We start from the raw sequence: 22,233 nt of genomic DNA on the forward strand, positions 1-22,233 counted from the left end.
TGAAGTCCATGAGTTCGACACTATAGGTACATTGTAGATACTACGCCCATGAGTTTGACATTGGGTAAAGCAGCCCAGCACTTCGACATTAGAACGCGAGATAATGTACCAGTCTCATTGGCGTTAGTGTCGAACTCAGGACATGGGCCGTAAGAAATCATGGACTGTATTACTCGTGGACTGTATGACTCACGGGCTGTATGACACGTGAGCCGGATGATAAGTGGGTGTCGAACTTGTGACATGCACCTATCAGAAGGATGTGCAGGTCTGCACTGCTGAACTTACACTATAGGTACTTAAACCAGGAAAAGTCTTTTACAGCTGCCATTCTTTATAGGCGCCATCACCTTTGCTTGTCATTTGGATAATTGTAATGCTTTCGAAATCATCGATGTCCCGTTAGGAAGGAATTGGGAGTGTGAGAAACAGACAATAGAGCTTATCAGTCGCGTTTTAGCCGTTCGGTGACAGGCCATATTGTATTCAGATATATTATCATACATGCTTTGTTCACTAAGTGAAATTGCCCTTAAACCATAAAGCTTTCCGGAGGACTTCTGTATAACCTATCATAGCAACAGCGAGCATTGCGCGAGCATGTGTGTATGTATTTACTGTTGTTTGTTTATTTTTTTCTTCTCCAACATTATTTTGTTAGGCATACATGGCTCAGCATTAAAGTGCCTGCATCAGGTTTTAACATTGTTACCATTTAACCATTGTAACTTTTCCTATCCTTTCTGTCAACCTTTCAAAGTATTCAGTGATATTCGTAGTTATTCTGCTTCGTTGTACTTATCATAATCTTATCATAAACATTACGATTTATACTGCGTTATCATGGTTATGAATATTCTTTTGTACTCTTTTTTGAATTTCAACAGAAGTAGCCTAATCAATAATATAAGGAGGATTTTTTTTTTATTTTCAGAATGGTGTGAACGTTTTGGGGGTTTGGGTCATGTTTTATTTTGTTTTATTTCATGTATATGTTACATATGTTTATGTTTCAACAAGTTTTAGTAGAGAGTGGCAGACAGAGGTGTGTGGACTTCTTTTGCTTGTTTTGATTTGTTATAGTTTTTGCTTGTCAGCGAATTTTGGTATACACGTGTCAGCAAAATTCCCCCATCCTGGAAACGAATGGACGTCCTTGTTCCCAAAAGTCGACCCTGCAGCGCTGCTACTGACATCTGAAGAAATAGTTACTAAGTTGTTGTTGTTATTTTTTTAATTGTGTTAGACTTGGCTGAACAGACACACTTTACTGCATGTTTAGACTCTTTCATTCTTATTTAATTAGTAATAAGTGTTCGTAATTGATCACAATTGTGCGATTGATTTTATTAAGACGGATAATTGCTATGGCTTACTAATTAATTGAGCTTTGTATTTGGTTTAAATCGCAAGTTTTATAACACAAGGCCCAGATAAATGATATGTTTGCTTGTTTTTTTTTTTTTTATTAACAGCAAACTAAATAAACATTTTGGTTAGTAGTGAACGACGTTCACTGATAACGCCAGGCTACTGTGATTAAGAAATTTAATTTGTTTGCTTGTTGAAGAAAAATCAGTCTTTGTATACAACTTGAGTGAGAAAAATAGCACACAGAAAATCAATGGATAATTACCATGCCCTGTTAAATTAGGAGTTACGATGATTATCATTCAACACTTACACATAGGACCACAAGTGGACAAGTAACCAAACCTAGAATCACTATGATCACGGATAGCGTTGCTTTGATGTCCATGCTGACGCGATATCGTGAACGTACTTTGTCCTTCATAATGATATAAAAAAAGAAGAAAAAAAAAAAAAACCTTCTCTGTGTGAATTTCCCTTCCCGCATATTACAATATTATTAATATCGTTAGAAAGCACGCCCTCCAGTAAGTTGCCCCAGGCCACTCATGTTTTAGGCTTGTTAACGAGACATAGCGAAAACAAGAAAATAAATGTGCTATACTTTTTATTGGGATGGGGTGGGGAGAAACAATGTTTAAAATGTAACAAAACGAGGAAAAATCGAGAAATCGATGGATACAATAACAATGTGTAAATGTTAATGATTTGAATAACTGCAGGTCATACTGACCCTATTTACAGGCGTTATGATAAAGCTGTATTGAGTACAGTCCATGAAAAATGTTTGCCAAGTCCAAAGGTCTGTTCATCCAGGTTAATTGTTATATTGCATGTGATGGCAAGATTTATGTCAAAAGATTATGAACATATTCTCTAATAGATAACAACGATTGGCGAGTATCAATTCTTTGACAGTCATTTTTCTCACGTGATGCCGTATGAGGAACAAAAATCCGTTTGGCTTTATGCTAATGCACTGGAATTAAATGATTAGAATAATGGCAGTTCTTTCAACGACATTACTTGTTGGATTGTGCAGTTTCATGTTAACTGTGTGGTTTGTTCGTCATAGGAGAAATATGCCTCCTGGTCCGTGGTCTTTACCGCTCATAGGCTACCGCTTTGGCGGACGTATGGCAAGCCGTTTTTACATTTAAAGTTAATTTCTGATATCACAAATTCCATTTTGTGATATCAAAAAATCAAATTTTTGATATCAAGAATTCAATTTGTGATATCAAGAATTAAATTTGTGATATCACAAATTCCCGTAAGTGTAGCACATGAACTTAATTTGTGATATCAAGATATCGAATTTGTGATATCACAAAATCCATTTTTGATATCACAAATTCAATTTGTGATATCAGAAATTCGAATTTCTGATATCTACAACTCAATTTGAGATATCACTAAATGAATTTGTGATATCAGAAATTCGAATTTTTGATATCAAAAATAGGTTTGACGTGAAAAACCAATGGTAATTCGTGATATCACAAAATGATTTTTGATATCACAAATTCGAATTTGTGATATCACGAAATAAATTTGTGATATCAAGAATTCTTATTTGTGATATCACAAATGCGAATTTCTGATATCACAAATTCCATTTTGTGATATCACGAATTGAATTATTGATATCACAAAATCGAATTTGTGATATCAGTAATTCACAGGGAATTCGAGCGTTAGTTTTGCGCTGAAATTCAACTGTGAATTCGAGCGTTAGTTGAGCGCAGAAATACACGGGGAATTCGAGCGTTAGTTCAGTGCAGTAAATCCCTGTGAATTCGAGCGTTAGTTGAGCGCAGAAATACAAAGTGAATTCGAGCGTTAGTTTTGCGCTGAAAATCAACTGTGAATTCGAGCGTTAATTGAGCGCAGAAATACACAGGGAATTCGAGCGTTAGTTCAGTGCAGTAAATCCCTGTGAATTCGAGCGTTAGTTGAGCGCAGAAATACGAAGTGAATTCGAGCGTTAGTTTTGCGCTGAAAATCGACTGTGAATTCGAGCGTTAGTTGAGCGCAAAAATACACAGGGATTTCGAGCGTTAGTTCAGTGCAGTAAATCCCTGTGAATTCGAGCATTAGTTTAGCGCAGAAATACAAAGTGAATTCGAGCGTTAGTTGAGCGCTGAAATACACAGGGAGTTCGAGCGTCAGTTTAGTGCAGAAAATCGCTGTGAATTCGAGCATTTCATAGTTTAGCGCAGAAATACAAAGGGAATTCGAGCGTTAGTTTTGCCCTGGAATTCAACTGTGAATTCGAGCGGTTTTGTTTGTTGTGTTTTTTTTAGCGCAGAAATACACAGGGAATTGGAACATTACTTTTGAGCTGATATTCAGATGGAAGGTATACTACTGTTAACTTTTTTTAGAACAATGTTCAAAATACCAATAACTATATATGAGAGATTTACACATCCATCATTCCGTAAATGATCGTCAAGGTATATTCGATGAATTATTGATACAAATCAATTATTTTGCAACATGTTATCATGAATTCAATGATACTATGTTCACTTAGGGCTTACATTTAATTCATCGTTTTGGTCCTCAAATTGTCATCTATTACTACATTATTGTTAATTATGATACATTTTTCATGTGGTAATCCCCTTTACAGTAGACTCTTCCACCAAATCGATATTATGTGTGGTGGTATGTGTATGTGTTATAAAAGCATATACTATGTGTTTGTATTGCGGAGGACCGACCGAGGGCAATCAACCCTCTGGTCTGTGTATGTCAGCAGCGGAGAATAAGAGAGAGAGAGAGAGAGAGAGAGAGACTGTGAGTCATGCGGGGTGCGAGAGGGAGTCGTAAACTTGCCAATTTAATGTCACCACTGGTGTCGGCTGGTGGTCACATAAAGCAACGTGTTTCTCCTAAAGACATTTTCTCACTCCTCAAAATCAGTCCTCCAGAACAAAGGGGTGTATCCATTAAGACCAATTGTGTTGGGTGTACAGTTTGCCTGCCCCAGTATGTTTATGATTTTGTAAAATGATTTAAAGTGTAATCATATAGGCAAGTTTATTCAAGAACCAAAACCGGGGAGAACAAAACTGGAACGCACAAGCCCAAAAGTCTTCAGACCAGATCAAGAAGAGTGAAGATATCCAGATCTTATGAGGAGTTTATGCAGCAGTATGCATGGCAAACAAACAGTTAGAATTTGTAGTAGGAAAAAAGCAGTGGTACGAAGGACTTCAATTTTGTTAATCTGCGCAATGAGAAATCTCTCTTATTAAGTAACAGGGGGAGGTCGGGAGAGAGTATCTTTCACGTGACAGAGTAAAGAGAAAGGCAATCAAAAGTTGTAAGTCAACCAGTCTCTGCCAAATCAGTGGCAAGAAATGGAGGGAAAAAAAAGAATATAATAATGACTTTGAAGTAATTGACAACATATAAATAATGACATTTTAGATATGTTGCTAAACGATTTATTTTCATCGATTCTTTTAAAACCAATTCCTAATCACTTTAAATGAAGACGAGTTGCCAAAACTCTTCATTTAGGGTTTTTTTTTTTTTGTAACTATCGTTATATACAGCCTGTACTATGTAAAGATAACACCTGAAATTCCATAGGAATATCTGCGCTAAACTAATGCTCAAATTCACAGTGTATTTCTGCGCTCAACTAACGCTCGAATTCATTGTTGAATTTCAGCGCAAAACTAAAGCTCGAATTCCCAGTGTATTTCTGCGCTCAACTAACGCTCGAATTCACAGTTGGATTTCAGCGCAAAACTAATGCTCGAATTCCCTGTGTATTTCTGCGCTCAACTAACGCTCGAATTCACAGTTGAATTTCAGCGCAAAACTAATGCTCGAATTCCCTGTGTATTTCTGCACTGAACTAACGCTCGAATTCACAACTGAATTTCAGCGCAAATCTAATGCTCGAATTCCCTGTGTATTTCTGCGCTCAACTAACGCTCGAATTCACAGTTGAATTTCAGCGCAAAACTAATGCTCGAATTCCTTGTGTATTTCTGCTCTCAACTAACGCTCGAATTCACAGCTGAATTTCAGCGCAAAACGAATGCTCGAATTCCGTATGTATTTCTGCGCTCAACTAACGCTCAAATTCCCGTTGGTTTTCTGCACTGAACTAAAGCTCGAATTCCCTGTGTATTTCTGCGCTCAACAAACGCTAGAATTTACGGTTGAATTTCAGCGCAAAACTAATGCTCGAAATCAAATCATTTCTTTGCGAAAGATATGTGCTGAAATTCCATGTAAATTAATGATATCACAAATTGGAATTAGTGATATCACAAAATGTATTTCTTGATATCAAGAATGTGAATTCGTGATATCTCGAATTGAATTCGTGATATCACGAATTGAATTTGTGATATCACTAATTCGATTTCGTGATATAAAAAATTGGTTTTACGTGATAAACCAATGGGTATTTGTGATATCAAAAATTGAATTTGTGATATCAGAAATTCGAATTTTTGATATCACGAAAGGGAATTCGTGATATCAGAAAATCTTTTTAAAAAGCAATATGGCTTGCCATACGGACGACCGAGCCACGAGATCTACCGGGAACTATCTAGACGATACGGTCCCATATTCAGCGTGCGGAGGGGACCATACTTGACCGTTGTATTAAATGACAAAGTCTCCATTAGGCAGGCTTTGGTAAAGAATGGCGATGCATTTTCTAATCGCTTTGTTCCAAAATACATACTTGAAGGCATTCCTGACAAGAACAAGAGCGGTAAGTGTAGACAAACACAGTATTTATTTTCCTTATTTCGAAATAAAGACTTCAAAATGTATCCTTTGGCACATTTTGCTGGATGATATTATTGTGAAAGTTAAGGAATGTTCTTTTCCTTTTTCATCCTATCAATAAATTGTATACACATAAATTTCATTTGTCATATCTTGTAATGTTAACACAATTATTCTAATGCGAAGAAATATAAAAAAATTGTATCTACAAGTTTTGCTGGAGATGGAAGAAATAAATGAATGAATGAATGAATGAATGAATTGAATTGAATGAATGAATGAATGCATGGATTCACTCCATTCCACTCATACAGTGCACTCCTGTTATAACGAAGTCCTGATCAAGATCGGCATTTTTTTTTCTTATAATACAAACATAAAAAAAACAGACATACGGAAAAAAAAAACAATCATAGAGCAGATAATGTTGCGGGCTAAATTTTTGCTCCGATGTAAAGCGGAATTTCGTTGTAACCGCATTCTTATAAAGAAAGTGCACTGCATGATTGATTATTCAAGACCATTGTAATCCCAATTCCGAGTTTGCACAAACCAAAGGAACAGTTGTGGGGTCATGCAGAACTTACTAACTGTGAGTAGTGGTTGGGAAAAAGCTTCTTGTTAACTCCAAAATACGTCATTAGCTGGATTTCAGATTGTGATTAGGTCTTGGGTTGAATAGTACTGTCCAATTTCTCATACAAAAGCTCAATGCAAATATAAAAGATTTAGCATTTTTGGACATTGACGGGTGGATATTGGGAGGAAAGATGCCTGTATTTTTTTTTTGTTATCAATGTATTATTTTTTTTTTCGCTACGAGTTGTCTTTATATTTTCTATCATATTATATTTCTTTTTTTTTTTTGGTCGATACGTACCAGCTGATAAACAGCCATTGGCTGAAGCAGGTCCATGCTAAAATGGAATAAAATGAACTGACAGACTGAATCGAATAAGACATTGTCAGTACTTGTTATTATTGTTTGCACTGGCAAGCATCTAAGCGCCTAGTCGATGAAACCGAGCTAAATAGAAATCTTTCATTTTATTCTTATCTGAAGTTGTTATGCCTCCGCCACTAATTGGTGCCGGAAGCATTGTTTTAGGGTTGTCCGTCCGTCCGTCCGTCCGTCCGTAATGAATTTTGTGGACAGGGTAACTATCAAAATCTTTTGAGGTATCCTAATGAAACTTGGCATGTATGTGTATTAGGGGGTGAAGTTGTGCCTATCAACTTTTGGGTGCACATGATGCCTGAAGATATTTTCTTGAAACTTAGTGTATACAATTGTATTACCCCATTAAGATTCTCTGGTGAAAAGGTTGGGTCATGAGGTGAAAGGTGAAAGGTAAAAAGGTCACGTAATTATATTAAAACTTCACCTTTTTTCTCTGTACCTTAGAATTGTTCAAGGTATCTTCATGGTACATACTATGTGTGACCCTGCATCACAAAACCAACAAAAAGTCGCCAGACATGGATTTTTAGTAAGGACAGATTCTGTAAGAGCAGACTCTAAGCTTTCAATGATGCATAACTCAATTCAAATGGACTTTCCTATCAACCTATCCAAATACTTGAAAGAAAGCACACACTCTGGAAAAGTGTGAACTGAGAAAAGAGGTACCGTATGTCCCCCCCCCCCCCCCCAAATAAAAATTACAACGGGGCCCTACGCAATGATTTCTTTAAAGATATTGCATCAATCTAAATACAAATTCAGGGTGTGAAACTATAACTCATTGCCCACACCTTACAGAAAACCCCATTCGATTTCAGTGGTCAAAGAGAAATGAGGAATTTTGTAGAGGATGTCGGGAATCTGTTTGTCCAAGTTCTGTCTATTGTTCACATACAAAATCATTGAAGTGCTAAACTTGAAAGAATCAGACTCATGGCTTGCTTTACTACAATCCCCATTTCTCTGTGACCGCGTAACCAAATCGAATGGGGGTTTCTGCAAAATAGAGCTAAGATGTTATATTTTAAGTCCCTGCAGTAGCATTGAAAAAAATAATCACATTGGATGTTATCAATGCGAAAATGATTATAATTTTTGTGGAACATACTGCAGCATGTCCCTCAAAAATTACAATCAAATTTTCGAATTGATAACATAAAAAATGATCGACCTGTCTAAGTGCTACTTCGGGGCCTTAAAATATAACATCTTAGCTCTATTTTGCAGAGAACCTCATTCAATTGGTTAAGCGATCACAGAGAAATGTAGATTGTTGTAAAGCATGTCATGAGTCTAATTTTTTCAATTTTAGCAATTCCATGCTCTGGCAGTCTAGTGCGTGAATAATAGACAAAACTTGGACAAAAGAGATTCCCGACATCCTCTACATAATTCCTCATTTCTTTTTGACCACTGAAGCAAATCGAATGGGGTTTTCTGTAAGATATGGGCAATGAGTTATAATTTCATACCCTGAATTTTTATTTTGATTGATTCACTATTTTTGAAGATATTATTGCGGGGGGGGGGGTCCCGTTGTAATTTTTTTGGGACATACTGTACAGGGTCTATTCAAGTGCTTAATCATTACCAGCCGTGCTTGCTGTGTGATGAGAAGGACAAAACACACGATGTAAACAACCTTAGCAATAAAAATGAAGGGATTATCAGATTTCTCTGAAATTGAGCATTCTTGATTAACATATTCTGTTCATAGATGTCAATTTTCAAAGCAGTAGCATCATCTTTTCAAAAGTTATTAGAGTTGAAAGTGAAAAGTGTGCAAAGGATTTCAAGAAATGAAAGGGGCCTCTAAGACATAGCTGATAATTCTTCTCTCTCCTCAAACAAGGGCTGTAGAAAAACCGCTCATAACACACTTTCCCATTCATGTTATGATTCCAAACTTTAGAATAACGTAGAAGAAGGAGAGCTCTTTCAGAAAAGATGAAAAACTCAAGATTGATTCGATTGAACTATTTCACCTTTTTTGAGTCCTCGTGTAAAATCAAGGGGTGCGACTTTTTGTTCGTTTTGTGATGCACGGTCACATATATACATGTTCTGACAGGCAGTGATTATCTAGAGAATTTAGGGTTCACGGGGTCAAAGGTCAGGGGTCAAAGGTCAAGGGCAACACTTTCAATTTTTATTATTTCCGTCATGTTTATGCAATGCCAGCAGTTTTTTTTTTTTTTTTTTTTTTTACACTTGGCGTATGCATGTATAACCTAACAGAGATTCTCTGGAAAGTTTATTTTGAGTTTTCTATTTGTTTTGCCTCAAAGGTCAAAAGGTCAAAGATCAAATGAAGGTGCTGAACTAACTTTCTCCTCCATATCTCGGAACTGGCTCAAGTTATCTCGAAACTTATTACATATCTATGCATGTTCTGCCTGACAGTGATTATCTTATGAATTTTAGGGTCAAAGGCCAGATGAAAATGGTAACAATTTACTATTCAATACAGAAATTGCACTTTTTCTCGATACCCTAAAAATTATTCAATGCATAAATGTACGAATGGGTCAAAGTCAAGTTAAAGTACTTAAATCCCCAAATACATACTCTCCTATTCATCCAATTAAACCTAGGTCAAGGAAGGTGAACATTCAACACATTTGTGACAAACTTGTCATTTTAACATTTTGCCAATTTTGTGAAAATGTAATCACACATTGTCCACATGTACTATCTAGACCTATTAGGAGAATCGTGCATTATGGCGGAGGCATACCAGTCGCAATAGCGACATTTCTAGTTTTTTTTAATCAAACGTCCATCACTTGATTGAAAGACATATTCATAACTTTTAAATTAAACATTTTTAATCCTTCTATGACACTTGTACATGTAAAAAAAAACATTAAAAAATGGAAACACAACCTTTTAGAATTATTTAATGCATGAAAATGGTGATTAGTACGCTTAGAAATTCTTATGACATTAGTCGTTTGGTTTGTGATTATTATTTCGCACCTTCCATAGTATGGAGCAGTGGAAAGTCCTGGAGTGATCTCCGAAAATTTGGCCTCGTCACTCTACGGGCTTTCGGCATGGGTAAGAAAAGCCTCGAACCTCAAATTAACCTTGAAGCAAAGTACCTTGGTGATGAAATCGAGGCTACCCAAGGCAAACCCATCGAGATTCTGCAGTACCTCAACAAGGCGACTTCGAATATCATCTGTCAACTTGTATTTGGTAAGAGATTCGATTACAATGACGTGGAATACCAGAAGGTAGTAGACTCAATAACCAGGCTCTTCATCAGCGTATCCGATTCTATCGAGCTCAGGACTGACTTTCAGAAAGCAAAGAAATTCATTTTTTCCGAAATGCATCGTCATCGCGACACGTTTCAGAAAAGCGACATTCGCAGCATGGTGGACGCATTCATCGCAGATGACGTCATATCGCAGGTTTTCACTTTTGAAGATTTCTGGCGGGTGTTACTAGATTTCTTTGCTGCAGGTTTGGAGACGACCTCGGTAACGTTGTCGTGGATTATTCTCTACATGATAACGAACCAAGACATACAACGAAAGGTACTATCATTGGTATGAAGTTCTTTTGTGAACTACTTCTAATATGAAACGGAAATTACAATGGAAATATATTCGTGTTACGTCTCCTCTGCACGAATAGAACAACGCAAAAAGTCAATTTTGTATTGCGGAGAAATTATCATGCTTGTTTGCATTCATAACTGATATTGAAACTTCTCATTATGTGCAGTACAAGGAAAAACTGGCAACAGCATTTATAATTATTATTTTTTTATGAATTATTATTCCAACTAAATTGGCAATCGACATGTAGTCTAATACGGTATAGGGTGTAAGTACGAAAAAGAATAATTGTAATTTGTGATTTGGGAGCACTCTATGAGAAGCCAGGGATAGATGTCACTTTTGTTATGGGGAAGGTGGTTTTATGACGTTAGAGATCAAGGAGACAGCACGCCGTGCAGAAGACGTTGAGCTGGCTTTTATGCTGCGTTCCTACAATATTACGATCCGTAATAAGAGCGTCGATCATGATGCAATGGGCCATCATACTGCGCGATTGTAGAATTGTTGTGAATGTCTATCACAAGTGCCACTTTCCGGGTCATTGTTATCGTCTTAGATCTTATCAGATCTCATGGCAATCATCGGTAAGCACCTAGAATCACCACATTCCTTATTTCACATCATGTTATATGATTTCTGCTTGTGTTTTCAACGTGCTTGTATCGGGCTATGTAAAGCACTTGAATGAATTGTCCTATAACCGGGTCCAACAATTGCTATTACATATAGCAATTGTTTTGTGTGTGTGTGTGGGGGGGGGGGGGGGGGGGGGGGGGTCATTGATAGCTTTATGTGTAAGATTTCATCACCTTGAATATTTCTCTTTGAGCTATGTTTATTGCTTCTATTTCAATAAATAAATAAATAAATAACCCTGTTCTAACAATATACTGCCTGTGGCATGCAACGATGAGTTTGCTTTGCTCCTAACCCACAGGTACAGGCAGAGTTAGACAATGTTGTTGGGCGGGGCCGACAGCCAACACTGAGCGACAGGGAGAATCTGCCTTTCTGCGAGGCTACCATACTTGAAGTGATGCGCCTCAGCCCAATTTTACCAAACTTGGTGCCTCATAAAACATCATGCGATGTTTCGCTGTCTGGTTACACCATTCCAAAGGGGACCATTGTGATCCCCAACATCTGGGCTGTTCACCACGACAGTAAAGAGTGGATAAATCCCGAAGAATTTAAACCGCAACGATTCCTGTCTGATGACGGGAAAACTGTCGTGAAAAGTGACGCATGGATGCCGTTTGGCGTTGGTAGGTGTCGTGCTTCCTATATCGGTAACATAGTTATCATTTGTGTAGTGAATGTAGTCGAATCTTCAATTATGCCACAAAACACTCTTTCTGCTATATCTTATTTTCTCTCTCCTTCTCTTTAACAAGAGAGATCATTGGTGTTTTTCTGTCCGTCTGTGTGTTTGTTTGTATAAGTAGGCCATATATATGTGTACACGTGTTTTTCCTAGTTATCAAAGTAATATGCTTCCTTGATATCATTAGATACATTCAGTATTCATTTTATTGTCCAATGTACAAGCTACGTTGTCAACCACGTCAGCTTCATTTTGGATGGAATAATTTACATTCAAAGTCATCTAAAAGTGACGCGTATTATTGTCATTTTGTATTTCTTGTCCCTAAAATGTAATGATATTTTTTTATTTCATTTGTGTAAATATTTCGCATTGCTGGAAATGAAATAAAATTATTGAAACGAAATGAAATGAAAGACACATAAAAGATTGTGTCATCTTTGTTTGTACAAGAAATCTAACACTCCCACATACACAAAGCAAGTTCAGTTTTTGTGTCTGCACGAAAGAAAATCCTTAGGGAAAAATGGATGAAATTCTACTGAATGAAGAATTCACAGGTTGATAAGTCCCTAAGAACGATACAGAAACGTGCATGCCATGTGATCCTCATTATTATACAGAGACAAGACTATGAGGGTAGATTATAATCATTGCAGCAACGAAATGCAAAAAAATACAAATAATCTTTTTATTTTCAACAAACACTCTATCAACTTAATAATTACCATGCAGTTGTCCCTTTCCACTATCTTTATGATATAACGTATATCTCTTTCTATTTCCTAGCCTACCTCCCTCGCCTGTGATGCTTTACCTCTCGCGCTATTTTTCTTAATGTATGCATTTTTTAATGAATTTATCTATTGATTAATCAAATGTGACCAATCAGTTCACTAATAAGTCAATTTGAATTGTTCGATCAGTTGTTTCCCTCTATTTTTGACATTCACTTAATTAAACTTTTCATTTATTGCTGATGTATGATAAACTTAGGACTATTAATCGACATAATGAGTATTCTTGTATCAGATAACGATAATGATAAAGATTCATGAGTGTGACGAACAGATGACTTTGAACCATTATCCTGTCCTTTCATCTGACTCCTGCATGAATTAGGTCGTCGCGAGTGTTTGGGGTTTCAACTGGCCAAAATGGAGCTCTTCCTTTTTTTCACAAATCTATTCCAGCGATTTGTGTTTCGAATTCCTCCTGGCCAATCACAACCAAGCTTTCAGGGTGTCGGCGGATTTACCACAGCCCCTACGACGTATCAAACATGCGCCACACAGCGTTGAATCTCAGTAGAACATGTATATCAATAAGAGTGTGAAGCAAGGGAATTGTGGAGTGTTTAATTGATACATTAAGATATTGTGGTGCCACTGCCAATATATGTTAAGTACGACTCTACAAAATGTCAGCAAATATACTTTGGTACTGACCTTCTTTATAAGATGACATCTAAGTAGATGCTTAAGAAACCATTGATGACGTAATGAAAATGAGGAGTGGTGTGAGGAAATTACATTCCATATTAAGCGATTATAATTAGTAATGATTGAGCACATAATAAAATTCCTTAAAGAGTAAATGTATGTATGTATGAGTAGAATCATGCATTCGATACTACAATAAAATTGCCTCCGCAAAAAGTACTGTAGCAAAATAAATAGTCATAATGTTAAGTCGGCATGTTCAGTAGAACCAGGATATCTCAGTGTTATGTTGTATTTTATCACGCTAACAAATTTATTTAGTTAAAGAAATAAAGTCGTCTCTTTAAGACATGATAACAGTATTAAAACTTCGCGGAGGATGAAAATTTTACATATTTATGGTTGGAAGCTTAATAACATTATAATTCTATCACTCGCAATGTCAGTTGCTACGTGCCAGAGCAAGAATAAAAGTTACAATGGAAGGAGCGAATATTACATTTACTCACTTTAAAAAAAAGAAAACAGAGGTCAAGAGAACTTGCTTTTCAAGGCTTCTTTCTACTTGTGCTGCCTATATATAATTTCGTGTATTTCAAGTCACTCATTTGATATGCCCATCTATCGAATGGAAATATTAAAATCGAAGATTACAAATTTGGTGTAAGTCTTGATGTTTTTCAATTCAATTCAAAGTTTGTTTCATTTTTCGACATAACATATGTTTCACTTCTTTTGATAACAGAGAACAAGGTAAATAGAACATAGTGAAATGAATAGACTGAACAATAATTGAGGACCTATAGTAATCATACATTGTATAGTAAAAAAGCAACAGAAGTGATCGAAGTGAAGTACATGTATACCGTGCGAAAAATGGAGGGACCCACTAAAAAGACAGAGCTTGTAGTGTGTGGGCCCCTCTGGAAAAGAACATTGATGGAATCGAATCATCGTAGATACAAAAGATAACAAAGTGGGAGAAGCCTGGATACAAAAGATAATAAAGTGGAAGAAGTCTGGAAGCCCACTGAAAATTAGATTACCAGATATACACTTTCATAGACGCGAACAAACATGAAACAGGACTAGACAACGAGACAACTACTGAAAAAAAAAAGGGTTGTACAAGACAAACGGGATGGACAAGACTGACAAACTGAAGACAAAATAGCAGACAAGAATGCACAACAGAAACAGAAACAGAACAACAGAAACAACAGAAACAGCGATCTTCGGCAGAAGCATGCCAAGAGAATAAGAGGATAGTTGTAGGGGAAAAGTAATATTTTGACGCCTGAAAAAAGACAAGAAAATAGAAAATAGAAAATATAGGGACGTATGAACAGGAGTAGCATACGGAAAGCCAACTTCAAGACGCTATGGGCAAAATGGCATAGGTGACAACATTGCGAGCATCCAGGAAAAAGATACCATTAATTCTTTGAAGAGGGGACAAAGTGAGCAGGTAAGTGTAGCTGAGAAAAAAGGCCAAATGGTTAATTCGGTATTGTAGAGTCATACGATTGCAATAAAAAAGACTTCAGTCTCCTCTTGAAAGAATATATGGATGGAGCGTTTTTTATGTCTTGATTCAAAGAATTCCAATAATTTGGGCCTACATAAATGTGTTTTTAGCAAAAATCGTTCTTAAAAAAGGTAAGTGAAATTCATTGGAACGCCTAGTAGGATATTCATGAAATGATTGATTTTTTAGGAACATAGAGTCAAAAATAGACGGAAGCAAGTTATTACAATACTTGTACATAAATTGCCCTAAATTAAACAAAAACAAATCTGCAATTTTTAAGAGCTTGTTGGAGGCGAACAACATATTTGTATGAGAACGTACAGGGGAATAACAGATAACACGGAGAGCTTTCTTTTGTAAGAGGAACACTCTCTCTAATAAATTCTGATGCGTGTTGCCCCAAACTAATATTCCATAATTAAGATGAGGCAATATTAACGACGAATATAGCATAAGTAATGATTTTTGTGGAATATGAAATTTCAATCTATTCACAATGCCTATATTACGTGAAATTATATTGCAGACATTATCAACATGTGATTTCCAGGAAAGTTTTTCATCCACAATGACACCCAAAAATTTGATATGTGAGACTCTTTGTAGATGAGAGTCATCTAATACTATATTTGTACTTAAACTATCAATAGTATTACTAAAAAGCATATATTTTGTTTTTTGAGCATTGAGTGATAGCCTATTGGCCCTGACCCAATTTGTCACTTTTTTCAATTCAATGTTAATTTTATGAACGAGAAAATCAATATCATTATGGGCAAAAAATACATTAGTGTCATCTGCAAAATGAATAAAAGAGAGGTCGTCGGATACGCGACAAAAATCATTGATATAAATAATGAACAATAACGGCCCTAAGAGACTTCCCTGTGGGACACCACATTTAACTTCTCTGACAACGGAATCATTGTTGTTAATTGTAACGAATTGTTTTCTATCAAGTAAATAACTCTTGAACCACTCCAAGGCCTTCCCACGTATTCCATAATGCGATAACTTATAAAGTAAAATATCATGATTGATAGTGTCGAAGGCCTTGGAGAAGTCCAAGAAAATACTAACTAAATGAGAATGGTTATCGATTGCGTGAACAACTCTATCAACAAAATGCAAAAGAGCATGCGTAGTACTATGTTTCTCACGAAAACCAAACTGAAAATTCGTAAAAACGTCATGTACCTTCAAAAAATTTACCATTCTCTTGTAAATAAGTTTTTCTAAAACCTTAGACAATGACGATAATAATGAAATTGGGCGATAATTGCTGACTTCGAACTTATCGCCTGCCTTAAATATTGGGATTACTTTAGCTAATTTCATTTTATCAGGGAACACACCATTAAAAATTGACAGATTAAATATATGAGCAAGTGGATCAGCAATCGAGGAAATAACACCCTTAAGTATGAAATTATCTATCTCATCATAACCGGAACTTCGTTTATTTTCAAAAGAAGAAATTATATCAATAATTTCAAATCTGTTAGTAGGTATAAAAAATATGGAATCAGAATTACGCTGACCTAAAAATTCAGTAAAATGAGAATCTGTTGCAGGAATGTTTTGAGCATAATTTTCGCCTATTTTTGAAAAATAAGAATTAAAAATATTTGCAATATGAAGAGGATCATTAATCAATTCATCATTCAATTTAATTTTATCAATGTCAGAGTGTTTACTCGGAACATTCATGGCCTGTTTTAGGACTTTCCAAGTATTTTTCATATCAAACTTATATTTCGATAATTGCTTAAAGTAATATCTTTTCTTTTCAGAACGTAAAATCATTGTCAAAGTATTTTTATATGATGTATATCTATTCTTCGATCGCTCAGTTTTTTCCAATCTATACTTGTAATACAAACGATTTTTTCTATTAATTGAACGAAGAATTGATCTGGAAATCCAAGGTAATCTAGGTGTCTTTTTATACTCTGTTCTATTTCTTTGTTTTGGGATTACATCATCTAAATGATGATTAAAAGTTTCCATAAAATTACAAAAGGATATATTAACATCATCGCTGCCAAATACTCCTGACCAGTCAGCGTTCTCGAGAGCCACATCAAAACTAGCTAACTTTTCAGGTGAAACTCTACGTCTAAACAAAGGAGGTGAAATAGGTTTAATATTAACTGGTGTTTTAAGAGTAAAACAAGTCATTATTGGAAAATGATCAGTCATATCTGAAAGGATTATAAAAGAGTGAGGGAGGGGTAGAATATTACAAAACAAGTTGTCAATGAGGGTGGCAGAGCGATCTGTAACACGTGTGGGTTTAGAAATAAGAGGAAGAAAGAACGAGGACAGAAGTGTGTGAAGAAAATCACTAGAGATATTATCATGCTCAGACTTCAGCAAATCAATATTGAAATCACCGAGTAAAAAGCAATCCTTATTTCGGAAAACGTGTGAATTATCAAGATCTGAAAAATAAGTTAAAAAATCATTGGCGTTTGAATTAGGAGGTCTGTATATAATGCCTACCATAAGATTTCTACATCCTGGGATAAGAATTTCTATAAACAAAGATTCAACAACATTGTCCATTCTAGAAATATCTTCATGAACAATAGTATCAAAGGAACGAGATATGTACAATGCAACGCCCCCTCCATTCTTATCAAGCCTATTGTTAACAAACAAATTATAACCCTCAAATGCGAAATAATTTTCTGTATTGGAAGCTAACCATGTCTCACTTAATCCGATAACGGATAGCGACTGGCTTGCATCAGATTCTAATAGAAACTTTAAATCATCAAAATGTTTATTCAGACTCCTTATATTTAAATGTAACAAAGAAAACGTGTCCTCTGAAAAATTATGAATCATGTCTTTGCATTGATTCACTGTAATATAATTGCACAACATATTTTGAGTGAAATCATTACTAAGATCATGAGGCAATTCATTTGCAGCTGTATTCAGGCTATCGGTAACAAAATCATCGTAAGGGGTGGTTCGTGTACTGGTTAACCCACTAACTGGGTCAGAATCTAAGCTTGTGTTCCTAAATAATTCAAAAAAATCATCGTTGGATACGGAATGAAATGGAGCATTCAGAAAATTAGCCATAATTAAAAATACGAGACGAATTTTTAAAAGTCTGCGTTATTAACAAAACTAGGATGTCATGAATAAGTGGACGATACAAAAAAATACCCAGTCGCCGGGATGTGGCGAGACGCTGGAGTAATCTACGAACATGGGTGACGTCAAAATCATGATAAGCAGAAGATCGCTGAAGAGACGTAGAACGTGAAACGAGAAAGGGCAGAATAAGGTAAGTAAAAACACTGAAAAGCATGGACAGAAAAAGACATAGAACACACAGAACATAATAAGAATAAATCCAGTGTCTCTGTGGGCTTCCGAGACGACAGCAAAAACATACATACACAAAAATTTGAGCCGACATTAGACAAGGACAAACGTGGCTTGGCTATTACATTCGATCAATTTCCAGATCATCAATGATATACGATAAGTACAGAATAGCTCCAAAAACCCCAGGCCAATTACCTTCTCGGGCACTTGTTAGCACACCGCAGGTCTGAATACGAAACATATTTTCACACCAATGCCGCCAATGGCATCATTATAACAGTGGTAGTGTGTGTATGCATGGAGTGTGTAAGCAGTGTTTTAACATGCGAGAGTATGATTGTGCTTGAGAGTGTGAGATTTGGGTGTGTGTGTGCGTGTGTGTCTTAACGTGTGCGTGTTTGACGTGGGCGTGGCTGCGAGTGTAGGCAGATAAGGAAAGAGTTCGGTTTAGTGCAGACGATACTGGGACCGTACAAGTGAAGAATTGCTGTTACAAGCAAGTACTGTATACTTTTAATTACACCAGTTTGGCAGAATGATGAGTACGCAGGAATTGTGCGCATATGAATATGCAGACAAGCGATAAAGATCTAACGTACGGATAAAAACTTGTAACTTTTCCAAAAATTGTCACAATTAAGAGGGGGATCAGACTTGTAGTAATAATCATCTCAAAAACGAAATGGATGGGGGGGGGGGGTCGTTTATAAAATGCAATATATTCCTCAATTGGTCAAAGTACAACCCAACAAGGATTACACATGTATTGAAAATATGATACAGACAAATGAAGTTAATACACACTACAGACACAATCAGTTGAAACACCTGGAAACCATTTGTTCCATTGTGTAAATATGGTGTGGGGGGGGGACACTCGCAACCGCATAGCCTTTCGGCACTGAAAAAATGAAATTCACTATTGTCGTGTACAAGATATCACTGCAATATTCATGTATATCATTCATTACATCATAATATCAAGTTTGCGTAATTCCCCAACACCAACAAAAAATAAATAAAAAGAAAGAAATCCGAACAGTTACATAAATCTAATTCATGAATCCAATTCATCTCTAATTTTACAGGATTTTCAATTAAAGCATACCACAACATATCATTATTAAACAAAACAATATTTTGTTGGCATTACCTTATATATATATATATATATATTTTTTTTTTTTTTGTGAAAATGGAGGAGAGAACTTATGACCAGTAGAATTATTTATCCTGATTGCACTGTGATGTTTTGCAAAATAATCAAAATTATATGGATATTTTCATCAGACCCGACGGCACTTGCTGTCAGAAAAACAGTCAAAACCACAACCGCAAACAATATCATATTGTTAGACAATAACATCACATTGCTAAACGACATATCCTATTGCTAGACAAAGCAATACTTTGTTGACATTTCCATATATATATATACATATTTGGAAAAGAAAAAAAAAAATAAAGGGGTAATTGTAACCAGTGAGAATATTCATCCTGATAACATTTCCATATATATACATTTTTTTTTGGAAAAAAATAAAGGGGAAATAACTTGCAACCAGTAACAATATTCATCCTGATTACACTGTAATGATTTGCAAAATAATCAAATCATAGGTATTCTCAATTCAGACCTGATGGCAATTGTCGTCAGAAACACGGTCAAAAACACAACCGTAAACAATATATCATTTCGTCACACAATACATCATACTGCCGAACAACACTGTTAGGCAAAGCAATATCTTGTTGGCGTTTCCTTACATTCTTTTTTGAAAAAGGGAAAAAACTTATAACCAATAACATTGTTAATCCTGATTACACTGCAATGTTTTGCTAAATGATCAAAATCATGGATATTCTTACTTCAGACCTGACGGCACTTGCTGTCAGAAACACGGTCCAAGACACAATCGAAAACCATACATTTTCATTCTAATGTCAATAAATTCCATATATATTATTTTCATTACACAAATTAATTGATCTTCAAGTGTGTTCACAAGAGAACGAAACTTTACAAACGTGACAGTAATTTTCCATGAAATGTCACATTCATAACACTCGGTAAAGTTGTCTATCTGATCACATCAAACACACAGGGAATACATACTATATCAAAATGAAAATTTGAATTCCATGATCACAAAGCATGAGTTTTCATCTATTAAACCATAGCAAGTTGCGCAATACAAATCCTGCATTACGCCAAAATTCATTTTTGTTATCATAATATGCTCGGATTCTTTTTCAAAACGGATGTACTCCGGTTAAAAAAAAAACAAAAACAAACAACAAACAACAAACAACATTGCATCCAAAGTCATATCGTATGACATAAAAACGTGTCATCCTTTCATTATATTGATGTGCAACTGTTCAGACACGTTTTGTATTCAAGATACATGCAACCTGTATTCATTTTGTTTAACCTTTCACCATAATATATATTTCACCCATCAATTATAATTCTAATGAACTTAATATACTTCCATATCAAAACTGCACCGTGCATATTATCCATGATAAACCAAAGATTACTCTTACAATAATCTTCCAAAAAGACCGAAAGCAACACAACACTATAATTGGGCTTTAGCACATCAGGTAGTTTTCCCAAAAAGGAAATACATACTTGAGAAAGTCTATTACTTAATCAAAGCTAAAAAATAATTTACACAGGAAGTTCACAATAGGTTCTGATTCTTTTCAGCAAAAAAAAAAAGTACACTACGGCCTCTATATTACCCACTAAAAGAGTGTGAACATATTTGTGGAGGCCAGCCAAACAACGAAAATACAAAATCCACATTATTACGCAACTAAGTTGTGTTGTAACCAGCAGATATCCGACCATGAACACACAACCAGAACGTAATACACTGTAACGTTGACTTTTGTTTTGTCAAGTTCCTAATGAACTGCAGTAGAATTTAAACAATGTCCTATATTACAAATTCCAGCATTTCGGGTGAGAGTCACCTTCCTCATAATCTCGGATCCTTTTCTGAGAAAAACAAAACAAAACAAAAAAAAAAAACCCTAATTCATGTTCCATCCAGTTACCTCATAGACATAAAAAACAATTTATACATTCCAGAGCATGACGGCATCACTTTGCGACTCTCAACTCATAGTTCTGTTGTCAGGTTGTTAACTATATATACATTCCCGTTACTTGGCACATGATGCCGCATATACACAGATATGCATTCGTGTTGCCACCATTTCTTTACCAAATTTACCCCCTACAAATGACCTTAACAAAACACAGTGTTACAAAATACAGTGTATCAGTTTTACCCACTACCAATGTCCATTACACAAAAACTTTGTATATTTGTGGAGGTCAACCAAATAAACGACAAATATTACCCCCAAAAATCAGATTGTTTTACAGCGTTGATTGTTTTACAGCGTTGATTGAAAAAAAAAATGTCTCGTCCTTTATTACTAGCTGATACACAATCATAAGCACACAAGCAGTACATTAAATGTGAGGTCGATGCTTGTTTGCAACCATGAATACAAACCAGTGCATGAAATACCTGTAAGGTTGATGCTTGTTTTGGCAAATCTCTAATAACCTCGAACAGAATAAAACGAAGGGCTTCATACATACTGAAATCCAATTATTCAGCAGAGGTAAGAATCGCTTTCCTCTTTAGCTCTTCTCCTTATTACAATGAATACACACTAATACATATTCAGTTCCGTTGACTCGTAACCATAGGAACCAATTTATGCACTCCATGTCTCAGCTGCATTGCTTTGCAACTTTAGAATGTCTGATCCTTCTGTTGTTATAGTTTGGGTGTTTCACATTCCCGGTACGCCGCCTGTAAGCACCCTGCGCACAAGATGTCATTTATAATGAAGTCGTGTTGCTCTTATCAGCTCACCTGAAG

The 22,233-nt window shown here is 35.8% G+C and overlaps 1 protein-coding gene across 1 annotated transcript; it reads left to right on the forward strand.

Moving 5' to 3' along the window:
* The first annotated feature begins 2,372 nt into the window (after positions 1–2,372).
* LOC140239165 (cytochrome P450 2J2-like) lies at positions 2,373–13,302 on the forward strand. The gene is made up of 6 exons (XM_072319050.1): positions 2,373–2,505; positions 4,813–4,816; positions 5,934–6,124; positions 10,085–10,650; positions 11,615–11,942; positions 13,124–13,302. Exons 1-6 carry the CDS (start codon positions 2,373–2,375, stop codon positions 13,300–13,302), a joined length of 1,401 nt encoding a protein of 466 aa, XP_072175151.1.
* The last annotated feature ends 8,931 nt before the right edge of the window (positions 13,303–22,233 follow it).

This window comes from Diadema setosum, chromosome 15, assembly GCF_964275005.1.
Source record: "Diadema setosum chromosome 15, eeDiaSeto1, whole genome shotgun sequence".
NCBI classification, from domain to species: Eukaryota; Metazoa; Echinodermata; class Echinoidea; order Diadematoida; family Diadematidae; genus Diadema; species Diadema setosum.

Excerpts from the sequence above, each read along its gene's own strand:
- LOC140239165 (XM_072319050.1), top strand. The coding sequence starts at position 2,373 with ATGGCAGTTCTTTCAACGACATTACTTGTTGGATTGTGCAGTTTCATG. Across the intron at positions 10,651-11,614 it reads ACCAAGACATACAACGAAAG|GTACAGGCAGAGTTAGACAA; the intron begins GTACTATCATTG and ends CCTAACCCACAG. Across the intron at positions 11,943-13,123 it reads ATGGATGCCGTTTGGCGTTG|GTCGTCGCGAGTGTTTGGGG; the intron begins GTAGGTGTCGTG and ends TGCATGAATTAG.